Below are 26,551 nucleotides of genomic sequence, written 5' to 3' on the forward strand. Positions count from 1 at the left end.
TGAGAGCACTAATTTATGAAAATGCATTTCTGCCAAGTCAGCCCCCTGAGAGCTCCATACATCACAAAGCAATTTCCATAGCAGCAGGCCCACAAAAGCAATGGCTATGAAACACCTTGCTGTAGAGCACGCTTCCTGGTTTCAGGGCCAGAGCGCCTGTCCTCTCGGTGGGAGATGCAGCGGAAGAGAGAAGGAGGAACGTAGAAGATGCACTGAGTGTACATTTGAATTCCTCCCCTGATTAAACAGTAGAGTTGTATAGGGACTTTGTCTCCCAAGCACATTAGCTTATTTGAATGCTTCTCTCCAGAGCCCCTACTTCTCCTAGACCCAACAACGATCTGCGGTCTCCCCCGTACTAGCAGCAGGGTGAGGGGAAAGGAAGGGCGCTGTGCTCTGAAAAGATGGGCATAGAGGCACCATTCACAATTTGTCATTTGGGATTTAGATCCGTTTTAGGCCTTAACAGCCTTCAAACCCATGCACTAGATACCTGCCCTGGGTCTGTGGGCATACCAGTGAACTGTGGATCTCACCAAGGGAGACACGAGTGGGAACTGCTGAGCAAGCAGAGACATTCATACATGTGTGTTCTCCTTTACCAAAGTTTCCCCCTAGCTTTTTGGGCTGAAGGGTCCTTTTTTAAGGGCAAAGAGTTTCCCCAACTATGGCAGGATGACCTTCCTCCTGAAAAGGCTGCCTTTTTGCAGAGCCAGCATCTGCAGCTCTCAGAACTTGGAAAGATCAGAGAAGAACACAAATTCAGTTTTTGTCCCTGTACTGCTCCCTCCACCATGTTGTATTTAAAACCAGTTTTCTCTTCCGGGGAAATTCATCAAGAGAAATATTGGGCAGAGAGCACCCCCACCGGATTAGAACCAGAGTGATACCACCACGTGGTGGGAGTGGATAGCACACACGCTGCACTAGCAGGTGACCACCAAGTCTGTGATTACACCAATGCTACGTGTGGCCACCAGCTCCCAGTGTAGTGGGTGTCCAGGCTGTAAAGTTCCCCTGGTAGCGTAGAGCACAGAGTGGGGATGCCAAGGTGGCCTGAGATCCGAGGCTGCCCCCTTTCCTTCCCGTGGACTGGGCAGCACACAGAGGCCCCAAGTGATGTCCGTTCAGCCCTTGAGAAGAACAGCACACTTCAAGTTGAAGGCCCATGTTATACAAGGGGAAAGATTTATAGAAGACTTGTCAGGATCATTATGTGGCCTTATCTTCAAAGTAGGTATGAGCCAAACCAGTCTAGAAATGCTTGAATAACTCCCAAGCAGAGGCATATTTTGTACTATACTTTTCTTCTTCCTCCTCTTTGCATACCAGGCCGTGTAGTTCAAACTCCATTAGGAATCTACTTCCAGTGTCCGTGGATGTAAGAAATTATTATTTACAATGGAGACAGACAAACTTCCCAAACCAAACACTTAAACTTATTACATTTTTTTCTGCTTATAATATGTAAGAAGCATGTTTGAACACCCTCCTTTCTTTGATTTTTTTTTTTTTTATGGGTGTTACTTTATGTACCACAGGAAAGAGAGGAGAGGAGAAGCAAGGCAGTGCCTGGTGGGGAGAGTTGGCAAATGCAGAAATATGATGAATGAGCTAGAAAGATTGGATTTCTTACTAAATTCTCTAGAAGCTGTGTTAACCTTTTGCTAGAGAAGTAGTTGCTCAAAAAAAGGAATGATTTTGTGCTTTTTCATTGCAAAGCCTGCTCTCCTCAGCCTTCCTTTCCTATTTTGTGACCTTGTGACAGGGTATTTAGCACAATTCACAGATTGTTGGAATCTGGCAGGCTGCACCATGAGCACTTCTGCCGTGGCCTCAAACTTACGACTTCTGGGATGCCACCTGTGCCTGTACCACGCCACTCCCCCGCCTCGGCCTAGAACCTCTCCAGTAACAAGCATCATTTTCTTTTTTTTACGTTCAGCTGGAAACTTAGTTTTTAAAAAATCCCATGTTCCCTATGGATTTAACCGCTCAGTGCCTGGACTTGGGACAGAATTCCCCGTCTGGCCAGTTACATAATTCTCTTCAATGGGGATTATTGTATCTTCCTCCGAAGCATAAGACACCAGCCAATGTTAGAGAAATAACGCTGAACTAGGTAATCCATTAGACTATTAGAACATGACAGTGCCTCTGTTTATGGTTGTATGTTGTTGAAAAGGCTTAGAGAGGGACACCCAACTGTGGAAGAACTTGTTTTAAAACTAGTAAAAGTTTTGGGGAGAGTTTTTTTCTGGTTTGCTTTTGTCTGCATGCAGGGTCAAGGGGGTACTATCAAGCCTGCAGGGTAAAGAGAGGATGCAAGAGCAAGTTCTAAACCTTGGAGCACATTTTGGAGCGGCTTTTCTATCAGATGCGCAACTGACATGATAAACTCCAGTGGGGTGGGGATCCTCATTGAATTGCAGATCCTTGTGACTGACTGAAATACTACAGGGACTTTGGTAATATAGTATGGGCTGTTCAAACTCTTTCCCTTTTGTAGATACAGATTTCTTCAAACAGGCGCATGCATGTTCGTGCGCGCGCACACACACGCAAAAACGCACACTGGCCCCCTTCTATCAAACATATGATCATAAAGTGAGATGATAGTTATGTATCTCTTACTGCTTTTATTAGTCCTAACCAATTTCCTGCCCACCTCATGCCCACCCCCAACCTCCACTGCAGATAATGGGGTATTGGATTAGTCTGCCTTGCTGCTGCATCAGGTCCCAGATCGATTTATTGACTCTGTCAGAGTGGCTAGTACAGTAATTGTTACAAGAGCAGAATGGAAAGCGAGAACGTGTCCACATAAAAAATAAAAATGACGTTTTGTTCTTTCTTTCCTTTTTTGCCCTATAGATCTTTATGTGTTTACACAGTAGAGAGCACTTTACTTAAGTTAATCAGCTTCTTCTACATTATTAATTGCGACAGTTAGGGTGCTACATGACGGTAAGCGTATTACTGAAAACATTGATCTCACTCGGATGGTGTGGACCTGAGCAGGTTTTGTATTCCTTCCCTTATTTCATGACTGCTTTAGGGTGCTATCAAATCCCATTTCCTTGATTGACAATAGGCCATCAATACAATTGATTTGGGAGTGGGACATTGAGGAGCACGTGAGGAAGAGCTTCAGAATATCCCACAGCCCTAGAAAGGAGTCATTGTAGTTCTGTAATCAGAACAATTATATGCCTTGCCTGATTTCTGTAAAATATATTTTGTTACAAGTAGTGAGTTAAGAGCTGCAATTTAATAAGTGATTAGGGCTTACAAAGAGGGCTAATTAAAACCTTTGAAAATATGTGTCCAGAACATATGCATACCATGGCCCTAGAAGACAGATACTCACTTTTTTTACAAAGGGTTTGGAAATGACTGCCAGTGAAAGATATTTCATGAAGTTCAACTTTCACAGCTGATACCTGTATGCACTCTATAAATTCTACACAGTCTGACAAAACCCAGTAGGTGTCACACATGACCTGGGTGGAAAAGGTCAACATTTGAATTTATGGCTTTTGCAGTTACTGGAACATTTAGATTTTTGCCAAATGCTGTATATACATTTTAGCGAAGGTCAAATTTGAAAGGCCACGGTCCCTATCTAGTTCACAATGAATAGGTATTAACCTCACGAAAGATATCACTGATATGCATGTCATCTTTGCTTAGTAGTGTTAAGAGAGAGGCCAGTGGAGAAATCAGATGTAGATGTGAACGCCCCAACAGATAGACTCTCCCCTTCTTAAAATAAGGCAGCTATTCTACAGGAGCGGAGCAAAACTGCAGTGTGCATTTTGTAAACACGACCCAGAGAAACAGTACCGTATTGTGGCAGAATATTTACATTTTGCATAACATTTCACCCACAGTAGAGCCCGGGTACTCCAAGTCACTGTAAAAGGGTAGGCGGAAGAGCCAAATTTAAAAACAATAGCTGGGATTTGTGAACATGTTCAAAGTTCATGTATGAATTCAGCACCTGAACATTTGACAGCATTTTGTAATACACAAATTCAGTGTGATTTTGAATTCGGTGTGATTTGTCATCACTTTGTTGACCCAAAGACAAATTGTGTTTCAAATTTACTAAAGGTGTCAGGGCTTGGTAAGGATTATTTACCTAATCCCAAGGTTTAGCTTTTTAACCTCAGCTACTTTTGTTAAATTCATTTTTTTAAAAGTTGCAGTTAATTGCTTTGAAATACCAAAAAGTGTTTATTTCCTCCTCAGAGTTTCATAGTTGTTAGGGGCTGGAAGGCACCTTACACGTCATCGGGTCCAGCGCCTCTGCACTGGGGCAGGAAAGACTGCTGGGGTCAGACGCCCCCAGCAAGATGGACATCAAGGTGCTTTTTGAAGATTGGCAGGGTGGGTGACTGTACCACCTCTGCGGGGAGCCTGTTGCAAACCCTTGGCACTCTACTTTTAAAGAGGCTTTTCCTTATGTCTAGCCTTAAGTGATCTTCAATCAGTCTGTGCCCATTATTTCTTGTCCTCCCCTGGGGGCCTTGGTGAATAGATGCTCCCCCGGGCCCTGATGTATGCCCCTGATGTACTTATAGGCTGCCATCAAGTCCCCCCTGAGTCTTCTCTTCTCCAGGCTGAACAGTCCCAAGTCTTTAAGGCTCTCCTCGTATGACCTGGTCTTAAGGCCTCTGATCATGCGCATGGCCCTCTTGAGCTTCTCCACATCCTTCCTGAAGTGCGGTGCCCAGATCTGGATGCAGTTCTCCAGCTGCGGTCTCATCGAGGCCGAGGACTTCTCCACAGCAGAGTACTTCACAACATATCATCCTGAGCCAGATCCCCATACCTATATCTACCAGGCTCCCCTTTTGGTTTCACTGTTCAAAAAAAACCAGAGCATTTCATTTCTGTAATATGCCCTACCCAACTATAAAAAAGGGCCCAGATTTCACCTAAAGGGTACAATCAGCAAAGGTTTGGTGAAAGCATAGGAATTAGGTGAAGACATTTTCCTCATATTTTCCCTACAAATTTCCCATTCATCGATAGGAAAGGCCAGGAAATCTAAGTAGTATGATTTTTTTTTTCCAGGAAAGTTGCAATCACGAGCCCCTATACACATGCCCGACACCTGCTCTGATGCATGCTAATTAGCACACATCAGAACAGCCTTGATTAATCATGCATGATCATTAGCATGTTCCAGCAGCCTCAGCGTCTCATGTATTCGGCAGCCCCAGGCTTCAAAATGGCAGCGGGGCTGCTTTAACAAAAGCTCACCGAACGAGCTTTCATTAAAGTGCCCCTGCTGAAGCACACAACGCTGTGTACACAAACACCGGGGGAGCTTAACTACAGCGGCTCCCAAGAGCTGCTCTAAGCTACCCACCCCAGAGCACGTGTAAAGGCGCCCACTGGGGCTATAATTGAACATGTTTTGTAACTTTGAGCGTAGGAAACAATGTAGATATTATTAAAATCTTGATTGCCAAGAGCTGATCGAAACAATATACCGACAACGTTTCCAGATATGCTAATTTACATAAATACTAATATTGTATGGCCAAATATCAGTGTTTACATGTGCTGATGGATGTGGCCCAAAGTTTTAAGGGTATGTTTTTGGAAGCCCATGAAATATCATTTGACTTAATTATGTACCATAAAAAATAATTCCTTCCAGAATAAAATGGAGCCAGTTCAAGGGTGGAGCACAGCAGCTATTTTAAAGCATCCAGCAGCTCTCGCCAATCTCACGTGCAGCCCACATGTTTCTGAACTTTGATATAGCTGCAGAAAAGACAAGAAAAAGCTAGTGCACAGACTTAGGTGCTTAAGTATCCAGTTCACATGCACAGGATTTTTTTCTTCTGTCTTTCTTTCTTTGCAGGTACTAACCATATGCATAGCCATATTCTATAGGTGCACTTTGGAGAGGCAGGTTGCTAATTTAGCTTATCATTTGTAAAATTTATGAAGTACTTTTTGTGGTCTTTTGAGTTAAAGATTGTTAAATAAATCTAAGCTGTTGGACCCAAACTGACTCTCACTGAGGGCAATGAGGGTAGGAGCTCAGGTTTGTTATCTCCTGGAGAAAGTGCTGCATGGTACTCCTTAAATTTTGAAAAAATTAGTTTATAAAAGGTTGTGTGGAGCAGATTGGGTAACTTTTTTGTCTTTCACAAAGAAATAAAGGCCCATATTAAATTCCTGTTTTTCTTTGCAGGCAGAGACTTGCAGTACAGTACTTCTCTGAAAAGTGCCTCAGTAAAAATTGCATTGTGGGGCTCCATATTTATTATCCCTCAGTGGTTCCAGAGCAAATTTGCTTGCTTTATAAGCACAGAGATTTTTTTTCTCTTAACTTTTCAGTCTTGTAAGCTTGCCCTGGAATCTGTAAATCAAGTTATGTTCTTTCTTGTTTAACCCTGCTAGTAAAACTTTTACAGGGTAAATTCTTCCCTCACCGTGAACTGCACTATCTTGAAGTTCTGCTTTTATTTTCACCCATTTTCAGAGCAAAATTTGTCCCTGCAGCTGCAAAGGTATTAATAATGTTGTTAATGAGTTAGAAAAGAATTCAGTTCATTCTTCTGAACTGGTGCTGGTTTTCAGGACAATCAGCAGTAGAGTAGTAAGCATTTAAAATAAGGACCCCAGCTCGAAACACAGTGAAGGAACCTGTTTATTGAGGACAAAGGTGCCACTTTCACACAGCCTTTTTCAGTGAAGTGCTGCACATCCACTGATTCATAAAACAGAAAAGAGGAACCTTTGATTTAAAGTTCACCATTTACACTGGCAATTTTCTCTATTTTCTCCGCTAATATTAATTAATGTGAGATTGTCAAATTTAGTGATGCTAATTAAACGATTAGTGTTAATTCATTTTGCCTGACATATTGCATAAATATTATGAAGCAGTGATAACGCATCAGGAAACTGTTTCACTTTCTGTCTTTTAATGACTTCAAAATCTGCCAGTACTTTTATTGGCATATCAGAGCATGTTTGAAAATTACTTAACATTGGGCCAGAACCCTAACACCTTTCATCAATCATATCTAATAAGTTTTAATTCAAAGACTGATGATATTTCTGAGCAGGATTTTCCTTGTTCCTTAGTACAGGGCTCTCGACCCCTCAGACCTCAGCATAACTTTTTCCCATCTCAGTCATCAAGATCTTGCATCATTATAACCTTTGTTGGCCAAAGAGAGCTCCGTTTGGCCACAGCTTGTCTGGCCAGAGGGTCATTGCAGTGTAACGTGAGACACTCCTTCATCCCTCCCTGAAGGCTCAGCATAGCACGCTGCTGCTGCTGTCTCGGCAGACCTGGGGAGCAAAATGCTGATCCCAGGAATTAAACCTGGGTATTGTGTACAGTCTTGAACTTTTCGCAGAGTGATTTGTTCTGTTTAGCAGGATCCAATGCACCCTGAACAGTACAGACATCAAAAGTTCTTGCTTTTTCTTCCATGCATTGCCCTCCTGATGCTTTGGGGTTTTTTCCGTTTTCCATATCTGTTGCAGACTGGAGTCATTTGTAAATAAATCTGAATCTGAAAGTTAACATAGCTAAACTGAACACCACAGCTCCTTCCAGGCCTGTATTCCCATTGTTTTCTATCAGTCTTGACAAATATCACCATTTTCCCCATTGCTCAGGACTGCAACCTGGATGTTGTCTTCACTCCTCTTGCTCTCTTCTTCAGTACACTTACGGGGTTGCCAAAATCCCGCTGCCTCTTTCTGTCACAGTCCAGTTCACACTTCAGAAATGGTTGTCATCCCATGTCTTGATTTACTTCTAGATCCTTGGGGATTGTCCCATTCCCCTATTGTGTTCCTGAAAGACCTTACAAACTGCGTCTGCAAAGATCTTCCCCGCTACCTGCCATAGCCACCCTTTTGTGTCCCTCCACTGGTCTCCCAATTCCCACCGCATCAAGTTCAAGCTTCTTGTCCTCCTCAAGGCCCTCCACAGCTCCATTTTTCTTTGCTTTTCTTTTCTTTCTTGTTTTGTCCCTTTCCATGTTGTCGACATCTCCTCTGTCCTCCCAGCAACGCTAGCCATGACTGTTCATTTGCTTTCCCTACAAGAGCATCTCTTTGGATGGTTTTCCTTGCCTCATACATGGAATTTTATACATGAAATACTTTCTGTGAAGCACTGTATAAAACCGTTATCCTATCCTTTTCCAATTTTCTCCCAAGAGCTGCATCTACAGTGTGCAAAGCCACATCTTGCAAAAAACACCAGCAAAATCAAAGACAAAGAAACATCTCAATACCTTTAAGTTGTTTGATTATGCCCATAGCTGGCCGATAAAACAATGTAAGACCAGTCAGCCCAGATATACTGTTTTCTTTTGTACCGTGCTACGTCAAGCACCATGGTGCCCGCTCCCAGCCCTGCTCAGGACTAGAGGTAGATCGGGGAGAAGAAGGGTGCAGCAGCACAGTAGCACCCCTCTTTGGCTGTTACACATGAGCACTTGGCACTGGTTTGAGCCCCTTCTTTCACTTGGCCCCAGAGACCAGGGAAGGGGGTGCCATCTGCATCACGCAGCCCTTCCTTTTCCCCGCTGCTGAGTCCCCTGGAGCGAGGAGGGAAAGGCAGGGTCAACGGCAGCAGCGCTCATCCCCTAGGCTGCGGAGCTGCATGAAGGCGGGAGCTCCAGTCCGAGCCCGCCCTGACCAGCAACTCTGCTCAACGCTCATTGTGCATGCATGACAGCCAAAGAGGTGGAGGCTGCATCCCCCTTGCCCCTTTCCTGGACCCACTACTGCTCGGGACCTTGGGGTGCTATTTCAGTAATGAAAAATAGGCTTTCCTCTCTGGTTACCCTGTGAACCCTCGCACATTCAGTACCGGGGAGAAAGTGGCCTCAACAAGATTTCCAGGATTTGCAAATGGTGTGCCTCTTCCATAGGGATCCCGAGTATACCCCCTGCTGCCCAGTTTAAGTTTCATATTCTGTTTTTTCTCCACATACAGACCTTGGGCTCTTGGAAATGATCTTCTAACGGACACTCGCCGTGTTTCCAAAATCTGGCTAGTAACTGCCCTTCTGCTCAGAACCACTCAGACCAAAAAAGTGGCGTCTTTGCAGCAGCTTGCAGGCAATCAGCAAGTTGGTGCGTCCCCTCCCCCAAAGCCCCATCCCTCCCGACTGCCCCCCAGCCCCTGAACATTTCTCCTAGCCCAGTAATGTATCTCATTCTTCATTATTGCTCCCAGTTGGCACAGAACTGAAGAGCGAGTCCCAGAGGCAAACCCATGGTGCGCGTATGCATGTCTGTGTCTGTGCGCCTGTGTCCAAGCTGCCTAGCTGCAAATATAACTTGAGAGGCCCTATTTGGGGTTTGTTTTTTCTTCTCCTTAGTATTTTTCTCTAATTGTCTAAAGCAATAAGAGTAAAGTAGTTAGGCAAATCATGTATTTTGAGGCATTTTTGCTGTATGCCCAGTGCAGACAAAACTCCTGAGACTTCAATGAGTTTTACTTTCCTCAGGACTGTCAGATCTGGCTTAAATTGAATAAAACTGTTAAGTACAGTATAGGGGCTCAGCAACAGAGTTTTGCAAATGCAACAAGAGCAGGGAGCACAATGAAGAATAGAGCAGGTCACACGCTGGTGAAAGGACGTGCTGGTTGTTATAACACTGTGCCTCTAGAATAAATTATTTCCCTTTAAAAAGTAATACTTTAACTGTAGAGCTATATAGAGATAATTAAGAAGATATTGTTCTCCTTCTTTCCCTCCCTCCCTCCCTCCCTCCCTCTCTCTGCAGTAGTTCTGTGGAAACTTTTAATACTGCAGCTTGAAACTTGGGCTTCTGGGTCTAAAATGCCTGAGAAAGCACTGCAGGCTCTAACTGTAAAACATTCTTTCGGCGAGCCCTGGAAACAGAGCAGGCGAAGGCAGGAGAAGTTCAGAGAGATCACATGTAAATGAGGGCTGGCTATAGACTCCCGAGGAGCGTTTTATTTAGTTTAAACCTGAACTTGAACTTGCAAACGTGTCCGTGTAAAACTGGCCAGAAAGTATTGCTCTGCACAACTGGAAGCCATGTTGCTGGTAGTACAGTACCAGAGCTAAGAAGTAGGAGCAAAAAGAAAGGGAGTTTTATATTTCAAGCTTCTTGCATATTTAATTTTGCGCAGAGGACACGGCTACCTGGAAAGATGTTCCTGCTCCTTCAGATTAGAAGAAAAAACTAAAGCCCCTCCCACCACCCCGTATAATGTGGACGAGGGCATGTAGTAAATTATTTTAAGTAACCAAAACAAAGACATTTTGATTTAGGAGCTGATTAGCTGACAGTGGCTTTAAAAGTAGCATTTGTTCCTGTACGAGCACTGGAACATCACATTGCATTGTGGTTTGCCATTGCAGTATGTAACATTTGTGAGTTATCTGTGGGCATAGATAGAGCTGCATTTTGTTATTGTATTATAGCAAAAGGGAAAAGAAATGGGCATGACACTTAAAAATATTAAGCTGCTATTCTTTGGTGAACCTTAACTGTGTCTTTAATTGGATGAAGTCAAGGGCAATTTAGAAGAGAAATAGTAAGGATTGTGGCATCTAAAAGGGGTTTCCAATACATTTACATTTTAATCTAACATCCTTTTGCTTAAGTAATGTGTTCACTTCTTTGATAATATAAATGCTCTTGATTCTTTTGCAAAAGATGTAATATTTGAAATAGCTGAGTAATTCGTTGGGAACATGATTCTTCCCATGTTCAAAACAGAGGTGCAGTCAACAACCAACTACATGTCCCAGCATGCCATAATAGTGTTCAGCTCAGACAGAGGGTTGCTTACTTGGACTATAAGTCTCCATGGACCTCGTTATATTAAAGATGAGGGCAGCTACAGGGCACTTCATACAACCTCACTGGCTATATTCGGCTGGCAGGTTGGGCTTTGGTCATCTCTAAGTAGAGCCAAACAATTTTGAACTGAGTCTTAAAGTTTGAATGGAGAAATGAAAAAAAATGCCCCTTTTTGGGAATAATGCAGGAACTATTTCAAACGAAGACTGTTTTGGCACAAGATAGTATTTCAGGGTTTGCTAAAGTATCCTTGTTGGGAGCGGGTGAGATGGGATCGGGCAGCGCAGTCTGGCATAGCCAGAGGCCCCATTCTGCGTCTCTGAGGTTATATAGTTTATCAATGCGGAAACCACCATGGGTTTTAAAAAGTAAACATCTGGCCTTGGGTTTGTGTGCTGTAATTCAGATTAGGATGGTTGATAGATTTCAGGTTACTTTAGCTTGTCATTTTTGTAATATATCAACATTTTTTTTAATGTGTCTAAAGTTTTTTTTTTTTTGGTTTTGTTCTGATTTAAAAAAATTTTTTTTTTAAACAACCCCCTTCCCTGCGCTATAACCAGCAAGTCTGCAAGTACAGAAATGTTTGTATTCCAGTCAGAGACCTTATGGTAGCAACAAATATCAGAGCACGCAGTGGAAGTCTCTGAAAGATTTCATCTCGCCTTCCACTTAATCCCCTTGCTGTACCTCAGATCTCAAGTAACTTTCATACTGCGGGCTCACTTTAATGGATAGAATCTATTTTTCATGAAAAAGCAGGAAATAAGCTGTCTTTCGTAAAAAGATTTACAAAATGTAATCATTGTTGAAATATTCTCTTTGAACTGCCTGGTCCGCAGGGGTGTCTGGCTCCCAATACCCCCGTTTCTTTAGAACACCCTTACAAGTTCTTCTAGTAGATCAGGTACACTGGTGGTTCAGTTCTTTGATGTCTTGAATGAATGAAAGAAAAGCATAATAAAAGAGAGCTGTTGATCAAGCATAAAATGCTCTTTAAGCTGACAGAATGGCAGAGTTAACACATTCTAAGCTGCTTTTAGTTTTTTCCTTTTTTCCTCACATTTTCCTGTGCTTTGTGTACAGTGGGGGTTTTTATTTTTTGAAAAGTCTCTGATCTATGTAGTATGCCGTCCTCTAACAAAAACCAAAATGGGATTGTTTCTCTGTCTCTCTCTCTCTCTTTCTCTCCCTTTCACTTGTTTGCTCAACTACTCTTTTTTTTTAACAGCAAGGGTGTTGGGGTTTAGCATGGCTGCGGCCAGCCTTCAGCGTTCAACGTGAAGTTTAGAAGATTTACTTTTGCGTTTTCCGAAGTTTAACTCTGTCATAAATAAAAGAAAATTTGCTCGCTTAACTTTTTAGAAGCTAGGAAAAAAATTACATATTTCTTATTTTCACAAAATGCTAGCAAAATAAAATGAAGCTCTCGCCTCCGAAAGAAAATAAAAAGGACTTCGTTGTTAGAAGACTTTCTTTACAGTTGGGGAAAGAGGAACGTTGTTTTTTTTGTTTTTTTTCTCATAGATCTAATTTAGATCTTAAGTTCCTATACATAATTTATACATCATATTCAAAGTGCTAACCTGCTCTGCTTTGCTGGATTGCATTTCAAACATTTGCCATTGATAAATCTTTACTATATTATATTCAGACTTAAATGTGAATATGTCACAGTTCAGTCAACCCTTAATCCACTCTTCTACAGGTTCGGAAGGCAGGGGGTCTGAACCTCAGAACATTGCTTTACGTTTCAGAAACATCTGGGGCCAGCTGGGACATTTGCTGAAATATTTAGATGTCTGGAACAACAGCAAGTTACTGTATTAGTGTGTTTTTAGAAGGTGCTAGAGGGGCTGGGGTGACATAGTGGGTAAAAACACTAGCTCTTCCCAATCTGAATTTGGAACCTAAGCAGAAACCTTAACTGTAATAAGTTTGTTAGACCCCAGGGAGTAGTGGTTTGGACTACTAGGCATTTTAGTAGTCAGCAGGCAGAAGTCCATATTACAAAATTATTGCACATAATTCAATGCAGTTTGCCACAATTGGCATTCTCACAAAAGCTGTTGGAAATAGAGCTACTGTATACCTCGCCTGGAGAGTTGTGTCCCTCCAGAGAGGGTTTTTATCTTTCTTAAGACATTGTAAGCATGTTCATGGTGGGGGATATGACTATCCTATACTGAGACCTTGGACAACCAGAAGATTCACGCTCCATTTTATTTCCCTTTCGGGGATGACCAATGCACTGTTCCTGTCCCTTATGGTATTTTGTCTTGAAAAATGCAGCCACTAAATAATTTATCCCAGCACTAAGAAAATAACTTCCAGAGTCACAAAGATGACCTTGTCTTTAATACGTACCTTTTGCTTTGCCTCGCCCCTACCTTGGGCAAATTCAAGAGGAGGTTGGACAATCACCTGTCTGGGGTCTTGTGAACCCAGCATTCATTCCTGCCTGTGGCAGGGGGTCAGGCTAGATGATCTGTTCAGGTCCCTCCTGACCCTAGCTACTATGAAACTATGAAAAGGTCAAATCCAGGCCTGCTAAAACTGTATTGAAACCAGTGGGCCAGGAGGACACATCCAGACTTGGTGTAAAGTAAGTGCAGATCCAGTGGAACTGCACCTACTTCCACCAAAGGCTACATGTTGCTCGCCTATTCCCACCATCCGTCCATTTGAGAGTCCCTCAAAGGTCTCATCCTGGCCCTCATTGTTATGTGCCAGTTCTACAAAGTTCGGTGCAAGCACCCAGCTCGTTACATAACGATATATATTTTTTCATGTCATCTTGGAAACAAATTTACATTTTACTCCGTGTCACCTACTGGAGGTGGTTTTAATTTTTCAATTTTTTTTCTGTTTTGCTTTGGTTGTCTTGAAGTTCTGGAGTTAACTAAAATGTCACACTAAATTCGTTGCCAAAAAGTTGCACAAACTGATGCACTGTGATGAATTTTCACAGCTGTTTGACATTTGTGGCTAAGATTGAGTTCTGCTGCCCAAACAGCTTCTCCATTTGCAGACAAGTTAAAAAGCCGCCTGTTTTATTTAGGCTGTATCAATGTTAGGCCTTTTTATTTTTCCCCCTCAAATTCCCACCAGTCCAGGCCTATGAACAACAGGAGGAATACTTACTAGCATAGACACCACACTGGGTAAAATCCCGATCACTTCCAACGCTCCCTGCCTACACTAACACGACAACTGTTGTGGTTACCAGCTGGGCTGCACCAATGGGAACTTTTAAGAAAATGTCTAGCGCAGACACAGCTTGAGACTTGAGTGGATTACACAATGAAAAACCTCCTGTGTGAAGTTTGTCAGAGTTCTCGAATGTTTGAATGTCCTTAAATAACCCGCGTCGCCTAAAGAAGGAATCCAGCGGTCACACCCAGTTCTGGATTCTACGTTAACAACCTCCTTCCGCAGCGTTAAACTTTGCCCTTAAGGACTTTTGTTTAACTTTTTAATTTGAAAAACAGATCCTAACTGCTTTACCACCTCCACTTCTTGTGCTGAGTCAAAAGTCCCGTTGTTGCAGGAGGCATAGGGGTAGAAGAACCTCGAACAAGTTTTTGTGTGTTATTTTTTGTGTTAACCTGCACAGGCGAGCCAGAGATAAATTAGATCACACAGGAAGGCTGTTTTAAAGACAGTTTTAATAAACAATGGGCCTGCTTCTGTCTTCGTGACCCAGGCAGATCTTGGTTACGTGCTTTCTGCTTTTCTCCCTTTAATATCCGAAACTGCAGCGTATTTCCTAGTCGTCTTCCCGAGACAAAGAACGTAGTTGTCAAAAGTTGCTTCAGAATTTTTTTGTATGCGTGTGTGCCGTCTTCAGAATAGCAGAAGAAACAAATAGACTTGCACTATCAAAGAAACGTAATTGCCATTTCAGACTTCCTGTTTAGGATTCAGTCAAGTAGATATTGTTTATGGTTCATAAAACCTTACTACTGTGAGGATTTGAGGATCCTGGCAGTGTAGAGCTTCAACTTTCATGGTGCTGTAAATTAGAAAAAAAAGTGTGATAATACTCCTTCGAGAACAGTAAAATAGCTCTGCAATGGTTAAATGGAATTTTATAAGCACATTCGGTGTGGAACTGTTTTGCATTACATGAGTTGAATACCTTAGAGATGACACACATCTGCAGGCACTTTATTAAATCCTTAGTCAGCACTTTTCAACCTGATGAGATTACTTCTTCATTTGACTGGAGAAAGGAAAGCTAAGATCTTGTACCGGACTGCAGAATTCTTTTTGATGTTTCACCTTGAGCCCTGGAAAAGGACAGCGAGATGCTCTGTAGGACAATACAGAATTGTAGTCACACGGATGACTATGTAGCAGTCGTTTTACGTAGCTAGGACCTTGCAGTCCAGTGGATTCATTTAGCTCTGACCTCGTCACTGCAGTAAGTTTTTTAAGTCAATATAGATCAAAGCTAAATGTGTGCTTTTGGGGGCAAAATGCAGAAAGATAACTCCACCCTGCATTGCGTTGCGATAACCGATGCAATTTAAATGAAGACGGAGAATTAAGAAACAGGACATGAAAGGATGAAAAGAGCGTGAGGTAGCCAGAAAGCAGAGTAAAGCTGAAATGCAGTTGAGGAACCATAGGTTGACAGCAGCACACATTCCACAAATATAGAGTTGGGTTTCTTTGTTTCACTAATCCACTTAATTGTGCAAGGAACCCAGCAGATCACAGCTATCAAAGCTGCATGTCCTGTTATGTACTTCATACGCCTTTTTATTTTCGACTTTGAGGTCTGCTTTCCCCTTGCAGTGGAAGTTTTGCAGGTGCATCAAAGGGACAATAGAACTCTTCAGACATAATCTGGGAAGATTTAGACACATACAAGGCTCATGGGAGAAGGGATTTTTATATTAAAATAATTAGTAGGAGCCTAGGATCCATCTGTACGTGGGCTTCGAGTGTAAGACATTCTAGAAAACAGTGGTATCCTGAGAGCAGGGCTGGGATACGAGGAGTAAGGGCGCTGTTTCAATCTCGTTATGTGCTGCCTCAGCATATAAAATATGTCATCAAAGTTGAGTTGCAAAAATTGCGCGGGCCATGCAGTTGTGTCTGTCGGGTATTCTCAAAAGCAGCGTTTCAAGTGAGGTGAATTTGGACGTCCAAGGCACTTTTAAAACACGCGCAAGATATTTTGGTTCATTACTGAAGGGGTTAAGTTTTTTCATTGGTATTAAGACTGAACTGTGTCTGCAGGAGTGGTATTGACACCCTCGTGCATGGTAACTCTACTCCTTTATTGACATGTTGCTAGTCAAGAGCACAATAGCACTCTGTGTCTGCAAATCATTGCTAAAATCATCTCAAGAAAAAAAAAAGTTTGAAAGCCTAACGCTAGACAAAGGCACAAGAGCTGCACTGCGCAGCTAAAAACTCTGGAGTCAGCAACTTCTATTGATTAAAAACTAACCTTTAAAGTAACTCTCAGAGTGTGTGGTTAGCATTTAAATTTAAACATGTCATGAGTTGATTTGTGTTGCTGAATACCAACTCAGAAGGAGTTACATTCACATCAGATTTTTTTTTTTTCTAATTCCCTTAAGCAGCTAAAGTATTTCATGAAATGTCAATAGGGCAGGGGAGGGAAAAAAAAGGTGTTTTGGAGTGGGAGAGGGGGCTCGGACCCAGCCTTGCAGTCCCTTTTCCCATGCAAATAGGCACCCCAAAAAGGAAAGTGTGAGGAGTGCAACACAATAATTAGACCTTTGTCTAACTTTCCCAAGTGCCAGAGAAAGACAGATTAATTAAATATACAACAGTGTTGGTTTTTGGAGTGGGGGTCTCTCTTGCTGTGTAGGTCATAAATTAGGCAGAATAAATACTTCAATGTGTTTGCAGTGGGCCTGCTACGTCAGAACCACTGGAAGGTTGGTGGGAGGAGAGCAGAGTGTTTCTTGCTAATGATAGTCACGTCTGGGTCTGTCTGGTTGCTCCTAGCAACCAGACATGATGTAACACCAGGATGAACTTGAACTTGGGGGACTTGAAAAGGGAACAATAGACCAGAGCAATCAATAAAGCCTATTTCAAGTGAAGGATTACAGAGCTGCTCTGGGGTAACCTTGTCTGCAAGGCACACACTGAATAGTAAGATGTGTGAAGAAACTTTTTGCTTTTTAAGAAGAGTGGAGAAGCACTGCAGAATTTTTTAGTAATGCAGTGAGTAGCAGGGAGCAACGTGGTGTGGAAAAGTGCACCCCCTGCTGCCCAAAATGTGCATTTTGCATCATTAAAAGAAATACTGCACTCAACTGCACTGAAGGGAGATTAGGAGCCTCCAGCCTGTTTCCTTCCACTTCACAAATTAAAACTCCAGACCCACTAATCTGAGCGGATCTCTGAAAATATGAGCTGTCCAGGCCAAGAGTGGTCCGATAGCGATGCCAGTTTAGCAGAGGCCTAGATGTATTGCACGATTATTATCTTTTTAATTAGTGGAAGGTGCTGATATATATTTGCCAGAGTCATTTGCTATCTTGAGTTCTGTAAAGCAAGTGGTTAACAATAACACATCTGAGAGCACAGCAGTGCATTTCTAAGAAACCTGCTTTTGAGATCAAAGGATACTTGCAGGACCAGAAAATCTTAGACAGCTATCATTTAGGTGCTTATTCATGTGCTCAGGCAAGCCCTCCTGTTAGCTACTTGGACCTCCAGAATATGCACTTGAATAACCAAGTCTGAATTTTAACTCTTTTGCTTCCAGCGACAGACTCTCATTCTGGCTAACGTTGCTCATCATGAAGGCTACCCGCATTCCTATTTCAATAGTAAAATGTACACCGGATATTCGGAGCAACTTGAAACTTGGGGTGAGAAGAATGGTGTTAGACACAAAAATCCTACTTCCCTTCCCTTTTTGAGTAACGCTGTCAAAACCGGGGAACTGTTCACCGATGAGGAGCGCAGGAGTTGGCAACGCTTCCCAAACCCTGGAAGAACTTTCTCTGTTGATAATCTTTGCATATGAACGTTATTTCATTTAATTACAGCCAGTTTGAGTTTGAACCTGAAATATGCATGCAGTAAAGGAAACAGATATGGGAGTAGAGGGTTTGTGCTCAAAAAGGTGGAGGAAGTAAGAGTAATGAAGTGAACGTAATAAATTGGAAACTGGACAACATATTGTTCTCATACTGTGCTGTTTGCCTTCTATAGAGCTGGCCTCTATAGGAGGATCATTTCATCTTGAAGTCTAGTCATGGAGCTTGCCTTAGAGTCCTTTATAAATATTAATAAATGATATTTTCATCGATAGACTACAAATCATAGAAGATGTTGAAAAAGAATGGAGGAAAAAGTTAGAAAAAACTTGTAACTGAGGATATCTCCATGCAAAAAGGCACCTAATATACAGCAAGAGTTAATCTAAAAAATGGGGTTTCAGCACCAAATCTTTATTACCCGAAGCTTTCTCATTATGCTGTTTCACCTGAAGCTATCAACACTGCTTGTTGGTTTATTTCCAAGAGAGCAACATGTCGGAGCCCAGTGGCATCCACGTTCGGTTTATTAGCCACAGGCCTGACACTGACCTCACCTATTTTCTTTTAGAGCCTCGTTAGCTTGATTGGGCCTGATTCTGATCAGACGTCAGTTTTCCTCCCGTATAAATAGATGTGCGTATTGTTCTGAGAGGAAGTCCTCCTGATTTACACCAGCGCAAATAAGATTCCCATGCTGGTTTATTCTGGTCCTGTGGTGAAAAAAGATTGCTTTCTCTGTCTTGGGTTCTGGGTCACGTCATTTGCATTATATTATACTCCTTTGAAGGTCTAAAATCAGCTCCACTAAGTTTTTTCAAAGAAGGGCTTTTGCACCAAGTCCCTTTTTGCTATTAAAGTCAAGCATGTCCATAGACCTAGGACAGCTTTTTCACTGATCTCGTTCCCCTTATTTTTGCTTTATCCTTGTTCCTTTTAGCAGTCTACATTTCTCCTAGGAAACCACCCATGTTACTGAATTTTCACATGTCTATTCTAGTGAGACGGTTGAAGCAGAGTGCTATAAAGCAACAGATGCTTACACTGGCACTTGTTTAAATCCCCAAGAAAACCCCAATTGCATGGTGATAAATGCATGGAAACCCATGTGTGATTCACTGAGGGGGAATGTTAGAGGCAGATGATAAAAGTGAACGCGCTCTATCTCCATTGAAACGATAGATAAGTTGTAACACAGCAGCACAATTATGTTGATCTCAATAATGACCTGAGGTTGTTAGTGAAAAAAAAAATGATTTTAGTGGTATTATTTGCAGCTAGCTCAGTTCATCAGCCCCTGAAACTTCCCCTCCGCTTTGAAAACGAGGATCGCAGCAACGTTTACAGCCCGTTCCAAAATATCACTCGTTTATAATAAGCTCTTCTCTTTGTTTTGCAGTCCTGGTACCTGGGATAAAAGTCGCAGCTTCCCACCACCCACCGGACAGACCACCTGACCCCTTCCCAACTCTGTAACATGGAAGCAGCAGCAACACAGCGCAGTTACTTCACGTCAATGGAAGGGGAGACAAACAGATATCAACAGCAAACAACTAGTACATGGAAATGGCAAACGTTATGGTTGAATAGCAAAGGCCATAACTTTTTTGAGATTTTTTTAGACACCTTAGGGACTGTTGTAATTTCTCATATGGTGCTGGAAATGGTTGGGCTTCATAATTTTTGAAGTGTTTCATTGGTAGTGTAAGCATTTGGTGACACTGGGTAGTACTAGCCTCTGCTGCTGCTTACCGACTCGCTGTTGTAACACACTTTCCATATGGAGCCTAACTGTTTTACAGTATTTTCATCAATTTTTTTCCCATGCAGGTGTGAGACTTCTTGAGAAATCATGAAACACACTTAAACTATAACTTTTGTAGTAGCTGAATTCTGCAATATATAACTTACAGGACAGACATAGAGCATGTTTTTCTGTAACATATCGGGAAAAAATTTGCAGGTTTGGGTTTTTTTTGTTTGTTTGTTTTTTTACAGTCAGCACTTAGATACATAACAAAAATCATACGAACATTTTCAACAGGTTTTTTTCCACTTGATTGCAGAGTGATTTAAAACATCAAACTACTACTATACACTAAAAGAAAAAGAAAAAAGTTTGAAATGCTGCACTTACATTAAAAAAAAAACATTTTTCAACAATTTTCAACAATTACACAAAAATTCACACAGAAATGGGGAAGTTGGTCTGTTTTGACAGAAACTGACAGGAATCAATCAAAACAATCGAATTTTGAATTGAGTAAAGTGCAATTTCATTGGATAGCTAAATATCTTTGTAAGATAGAGATTGTTGAAAATTCTATTTTTGTTTTCCAAGTCCTTCCACCCCAGGACTCTAAATTATTGGGGTAAAAAACAGCCTTGCAAGAAAAAGGGGAGCTATTTTTGCTTTTTATGTTTTTTATTGTTGAACTTGTATCCCTTTAAAACTGAAGGAAAAGTTAAAAAAATACAAATCTAATGGTGCTTTTACCACAATATGTTAACTACATTAAATGCTAATTAATCATTTTCTGTTATCAAAGCACATAACTAAAATTAAATCATAATATCTGTTAATTTTATAAGCTAAAAGTCACTATAATGAATTATGCCAATTCTGACAAATTTTACGTGTTTCCGGCAATATAGGGTTTATCAGTTCTCAAACACCTTGGGATTAATAGAGAGCAGTCCAGAAATTAAAACACCTTTGTGTCCCTGAACTGGTACATTTTCTGGACTACAGAGAAAACAATACTGAATGAATGCTGATACTACAACTTATGCCAGTTCAAAGCAAGGGCACTTGCTGAAAAAAAACAAAAAAGTTTGGACCCCGTACGTCCTGTATCTTATGTACAAAAAAAAAAGAAAAAAAGAAAAAAAAAAAGAAAAAAAGAGTGCAAGTGATTTTTTTCTATCAGACAGCGGAGCGCCCCTTTGCTTCACATGCAACTTTAAGAAGGTTTCCTATACTATACATATATATACGTTCTGGTTGGCAAGTTCAGCTAATCAGAGAAAGTCTCTGCATGTTCTAGTGTTAGTAACTAATTTTTATATAGTTAATGTAGGGTAAAGTAGAGTGCATTAAGACACAATATTGTAATCCCTATTCCAGGCACTTGCCTTTAAACTATGTTTGTTCAGCCCTTCAGAAGGGTCTCTACTACTGTCCTATACAATCAAGTAACTGAAATTCTTGGGAAGACACTTTGCTCCTCATCTTTTCCCTGAAACAATTTTTTTTTTTCTTAATTTGCACGAAACAAAAAAAAAAATTCCATATCAATGTGCCTTGCCCTGGATAGCGATTATTTGTGGAATTGTTGCACATGTTCCTATATTGAAGGGGGTTTTTCCCTAGTCAAGCATTCGGAGACACTTTTTGTAAATGTGACTTTTATGTCAGCCATCGTCAGTTCCAACATCTAGAATTAAATAGAATGTTAGTTGTTCCGCAGATATGAGTAGTGTTTATTGTCCTGTACGGTCAGTGGCAGTGCTATTCTGAGATCTGTAGATGCTAGATTATCAGTATTTTTGGATGTTGCTGCATTTTACATTTTATTTGGAGTCTTCCTTTTGTTTTGTTTTTCCCAGATATATGAAAATATGCAATACCTGCTTATATCATGTAGACGAGCTTAGCAATTATTAATTTTTCTTTTGATTTTTTTTTTTATTTGACCAAAGTTGGTGCTGCACTTGACGCAGTGTGTTTTAGGTGTTTGTCTTTGTACTTTTGTGATTTTGAATGCACATGCGGGAAGGGCTCTTCTTAGAGAAGCAGTCAAACTGTGAAGCACTAAGCTGAACCCTGCTTCAAGCAATTTTTGTTTTACAACTGTTCCTTTCACAAGCAAGCCTTAAAAAAAAAAAAAAACCTTCCTTTTTCTTCAGATCCCACACCCATTTTTATTAGCAGACTGCAATCAATCCACATTCAATAAAAGTATATAATGCCCATTTTTATATGCACGTTTTTAAACTTCCAAGTTCTGAAAATTGTTTACTGGTTATTCTCTATTTAAGGAAAAAATAAAATGTTTTGGATTTTCATATGTGTCTGATAAGTGGTTGAGTAGTCATTTTGCTCTATTGTATTGTGTGATTGTTAGTATATGGTATCACATCCTCTAGCCAGCATCCTTTGCCTTCCCTATAGCACTTAGCTGGGCATTACTTTATTAAGACATATGTGCACTAAAAAAAAATAGCAGCTTTCAGTGCTTCACAGTGAAGGGAAAAAAGCCTAGACAAACATTTTGTCAGAACCTTGCTATAAGCCAAGGTATTACCAGTAAATTGGTTGTATATACAATAAAATTGCACCCTTTTTTAAACAAAACAAACTAAGCAATAGTTTGGGCAGTTAGTTGTTTTTAGTGAGCATGTTGTAGTCATGGCTGCAAAGAGAGAGAATTAAACTGCCCACTCAGAAGATATGTAATTTGTATGTTGTATAGTTTTATTGATTACACTGATTTATTCTACCCTATTTTATAATGCAGGACTTTTGTAATGTTGTTTAAATGAGGAAAAATTTCTGTCAAATTAGCTTAGGTGAATTTCTGATTGTTCGTTATAAAGGCAGCGTTCATAGAATTGCTTTTTTTTTCCTTTGGGAACTGGATTTAAGTTAAAAACTTTCCTGTTTCCTTTTTGTATGTATTTAAATACAGTTATTTTTCTTCTCTCAATGGTATAGCATATTCCTATGCTTGAGAAGTATAGGCTACTGAAGAACCATTGTAAATGGACATTACAGGTATGCTGTATTTTTTGAAGGTATTTTGTCGTATTAAGTTTGATGACGCTAAAGTTAGGGAATTCTGAGCAGAATTGCAGAAAAAAAAATGTTTTAAAGGCTTTAAAACATTAGGTAGGCGGTCAAGGGTGTTAACCAACAGTGGTTGTAAAGTATTAAACACACTAAATTAAATTTTTGTTCACCTTATTATCATGCAGAAAACACAGCAGTTTGGTTCTGTTCAGGTATTGAGAACAAAACAGTGTTTTATTCCTCAAAGTAAAGCAAAAGAATGGAGATCTGAGCAAGACAGCTGCTTGGGGTGTGCAGTCTACAATAAAGAGAACAGGCAGGATTCAGGCGAACAATCTTAGTCCTTGAGTCAGAATTGCATTGTGTTCCCTTCTTCTTCAAATTGTTTGATTAATTTTTTTAAAAGAATCACTTGAACAAGTCCCCTTCCCTGCTCCTCCCTCCCCACACCCCCAAAATCTGTTTCTGGAACAATTTTTGTCAGACGCACAAACACTGACCTGTATTCACTCACCCACCCGACTTCAAAGATTTAAAAAGTGCTTATCACAAATTGACTCTACCAGTTAATTGCTGTCTTTTCCCCTTTTCAAACTCGCTTTTGTCATGCCGTGCACCCCAGTAAGGTCATTATTTATTCCTCTTCCTTTAGAATAAAACTTACAGACTAAAGTTAGGCAGCCATGGTACACTTTGTCTCTTGGTTATTTCTCCCTCCCCCACCTTAAAATTGAAGGGTAAAGGAAACGCAAACTTTCCGCAACTCCACATTATTCAGTCGGCCCACAGGAATATGCAAAATCCCTCTAACGTTTTATTTTCTTTCACTGTTTCTTTTTGTTCCGTATATTTTGCAGCTTTGTAGTAACAGTGTTATAAAATTAACTGTACAAAAAATACAAAAAAACCAGATACATAGCCTAAAACAGATTTTTTTTCCCCTTGTGGTGATCTTTTTTTTTTCTTTTTTTTTTTCTTTTTTTTTTTAAGAATGTCAGTTAATATTGTACTTTGCATTGTGTCTCTGGAAATATCTTTCTTTCTTTTTTTTTCTGTAGAAGGCCTCCATCGAACAAAAGTAAAACTATAACCGGCATGATAATGTAAGGAGAGCTTCAATGGCACCTAAAAAAATGTAAATAAACCTCATGAGGTCTCTTGGAGGAAGGTCTCATGAAGTGAACACTGCCTGCCTGCTAGGCAGGATTTTCATTAAATCAAGCTTACAATGCCAATTTTGTCTTGAAGTCAATGCATGTATTACTGTTTGACAGTAAACCCGGCTATGCCATCATCAAGTCCAAGGCTGTGCAATAGTCTAATTAGTATCGAGTACATTTTCCTTTTATTTTTTCCAATAAAAAAGCAGTGGGATGAAAATTGCTTTGATATATAGCAGGTAACATTGAAGCTATTCCATAGCACTTAACTGTAGTGAATACTGTGTCACCAATTCTGAAATCAATTTAATGTTTAATGCAAATCCATTACATGGTGCTATTACAGGCTGGCAAAATGATTTACAAAAATGTGACAACTTGGGCTCAATTCACTCTGCTTTCCAACAATGTAAATGCATAGCAGTGTTTATCTGCATGAGAACTATGCACTAATCTATCTGAAAAAAAATATATCAACTTTGGTATCTACTTTCCGTTTACTTCAATCCTTGCCTTTTTGGTCATTGTTATAATGCCAGCTTTAGGACAGAAAGAATTATAAGAAAACCAGCATAATACCTGATATATTAAAATGTAGTGCCTGTGAAATCTGTATTATATTGCTCTTCTGAAGTAAGATTTTTCTACACCGGTAGCCTTCGCTGTCTGTCAGAACCTTCTGATATAGGTGATGTAAAATAACCGTACAATATTAATGCATGCTATTCCATAATGCTTAGTGAGCTGTATGAATATTACTCAAAGTTATGTTAGTCTTTTTTTCTGACTTGGTTCTTGTCAGATAGGTTTAAAGATATTTCACTGAGAACGCAAATTCTGTCTTTTCTTGATTTGGGGAGTTTTCAGTATTTTGGAGGTATACATTTACTTAAATTCAGTATTACTTGTGTTTGGGTTTTTTTCTTTTTTTTTTCTTTTTTCTTCCTTTTTTTTTTCTTTTTTCCTGGAAGGCAGGACATGGTGTTTGAGACCAGAAATCCGTGCCTGGTAACATTTTTGTCTTGAAAGCTACCATAAGAATTCCAAGAGCTTTCTATGAAGAACGTATGCATAAATTGAAGGGACAAGTCTAACGCCCATAAGTGACATTGAGCTCGTGTTGCAAGAGATTTCTTAATGGGCAGCGTTTAACCAGGTACCCGTGCTTGACCCTTCTTCACACCAGACCTCCTCATATAAAAAGAAAAACCCTTAAAAAAAAAAAAAAAAAAGAAAAAAAAAAGAAAACCTCATGTGGTTGTTTAGTTTCATGCACAGTTGCAATATTTTTCTTCAAACAGAACTGTACAAACTTTGGGCCCGATTCATAAAAGGCCATTTGCTATTAACACGGGATTTTGGTGGGCAGTTCTCATCCAAATTTGAGGTCGCTTTCTGTCCAGAAAGGTGTTTTAGCAAGTCCTTCTCCCTGAGCACAAGCACCCGCCTGCCTTTTATGCCCTCAACCCAAGGATTACATAACCTTGCAATAGGAGCAGAATCAAGCAGAGAAAAAAACCAGGGTGGGGAGGAGAGAGGAAACAGAATGCCATGTTCTGACACTTGAAATACAGATGAGTTTTAAGAGGAAAGCAGAATGTATAGGAGAGACCTATCCTATACTGTACTCTGGCCATTACATGGGTTTTATACATTAACGTACAATGCTACTTGACTACAGAAGAAATTAGTCTGTACCATAGCAAAACATCCTATAGCAAAATATGCTAGATGTGCTACCTCTGATCTCCACAGAAAAGGAAGACACTTGTATACAATGTGAACTTTTGTACTTTCTACAGTGTTTTTTTAAGGAAGACTATTTTCCACTTAGTTAATCTATTTTTAAGCTTATATATGAACAAAACTGTTTTGTTTAACCGAATCTCTGCTCTATCCCATTCTACAACCTAGTAATTTTTTTATTTTTTTTTGTTAGAAGAAAGGGAATGACTGTGAATGGCTGTTGTTAGACTAGACTGTGGTAGGTAGACAGATTCCCCAGCTGTAGATCCTCTTTCTTTTCCACTAGTTATGTTACTGCTGTAGGGATGTAATGTATAGTGGTGACTGCTACCTTGGAGTAAAGGCTTACAACGTTTTTTGCTGTGAACATGCAGTGAATGGGAAATACGCATTCTGTACCCGTATTCAGTTTCTTCCCGCAGTTAAGCATTCACCTAGCCCCTCTCCACATCACGAGACCTGTCCACTCAAGTCTCTCAATTTCAATTTTTAGTTTGGGGTACAAAACACTTCTAGTGGACATGTGCAAGATCTGCTGCAAATTCACATGACACCCGTGTTAATACCATGTTGTCTTCATGTTTTTATGAGTCAGGCCCCTTGTGCCTCTAGTATACTTGTATTGACTCATAGTTACCATTTTAGTTTTACTGTGTTCTGTGAAAAAAAATTGTAATTGGTTGAGAATCACTGTGGGCATCCATTCTTATTCAACTAAGTCTCCGCAGGTTTTTTGAGCTGGTGTGGATTAGTTTAACTCTTGTATTCAACCATTAGTGCTACCACCTTCTCACATTACAATACAATTACTGGAAGCAAGTACTGCATTTCCTATGCAACAAAAAAGGAAAATAAAAAATTGCTAATGCTACCAAGCTGTGTCGTTATTTACTTTGTACTGTGCACAGAAGTGTATTGGTGCGTTTATGGTGCCACGGTAATCATTGCTGTTGAAACATTATCAGTGTGCGTAACAG

The 26,551-nt window shown here is 40.4% G+C and overlaps 1 protein-coding gene across 6 annotated transcripts in view; it reads left to right on the plus strand.

The window, feature by feature from the left end:
• NFIA (nuclear factor I A) overlaps window positions 1–26,445 on the plus strand; it is a 310,278-nt gene extending 283,833 nt beyond the window's left edge. For all 6 annotated transcript variants that reach the window (XM_019489142.2, XM_006277944.4, XM_014593910.3 and 3 more), the window contains one exon: window positions 19,276–26,445. In XM_019489142.2, coding sequence (XP_019344687.1) covers window positions 19,276–19,293 — 18 coding nt within the window. In that variant the 3' untranslated portion in view covers window positions 19,294–26,445. The remainder of the gene's footprint in view (window positions 1–19,275) is intronic.
• The last annotated feature ends 106 nt before the right edge of the window (window positions 26,446–26,551 follow it).

Source organism: Alligator mississippiensis, chromosome 5, assembly GCF_030867095.1.
Source record: "Alligator mississippiensis isolate rAllMis1 chromosome 5, rAllMis1, whole genome shotgun sequence".
Lineage (NCBI taxonomy): Eukaryota > Metazoa > Chordata > Crocodylia > Alligatoridae > Alligator > Alligator mississippiensis.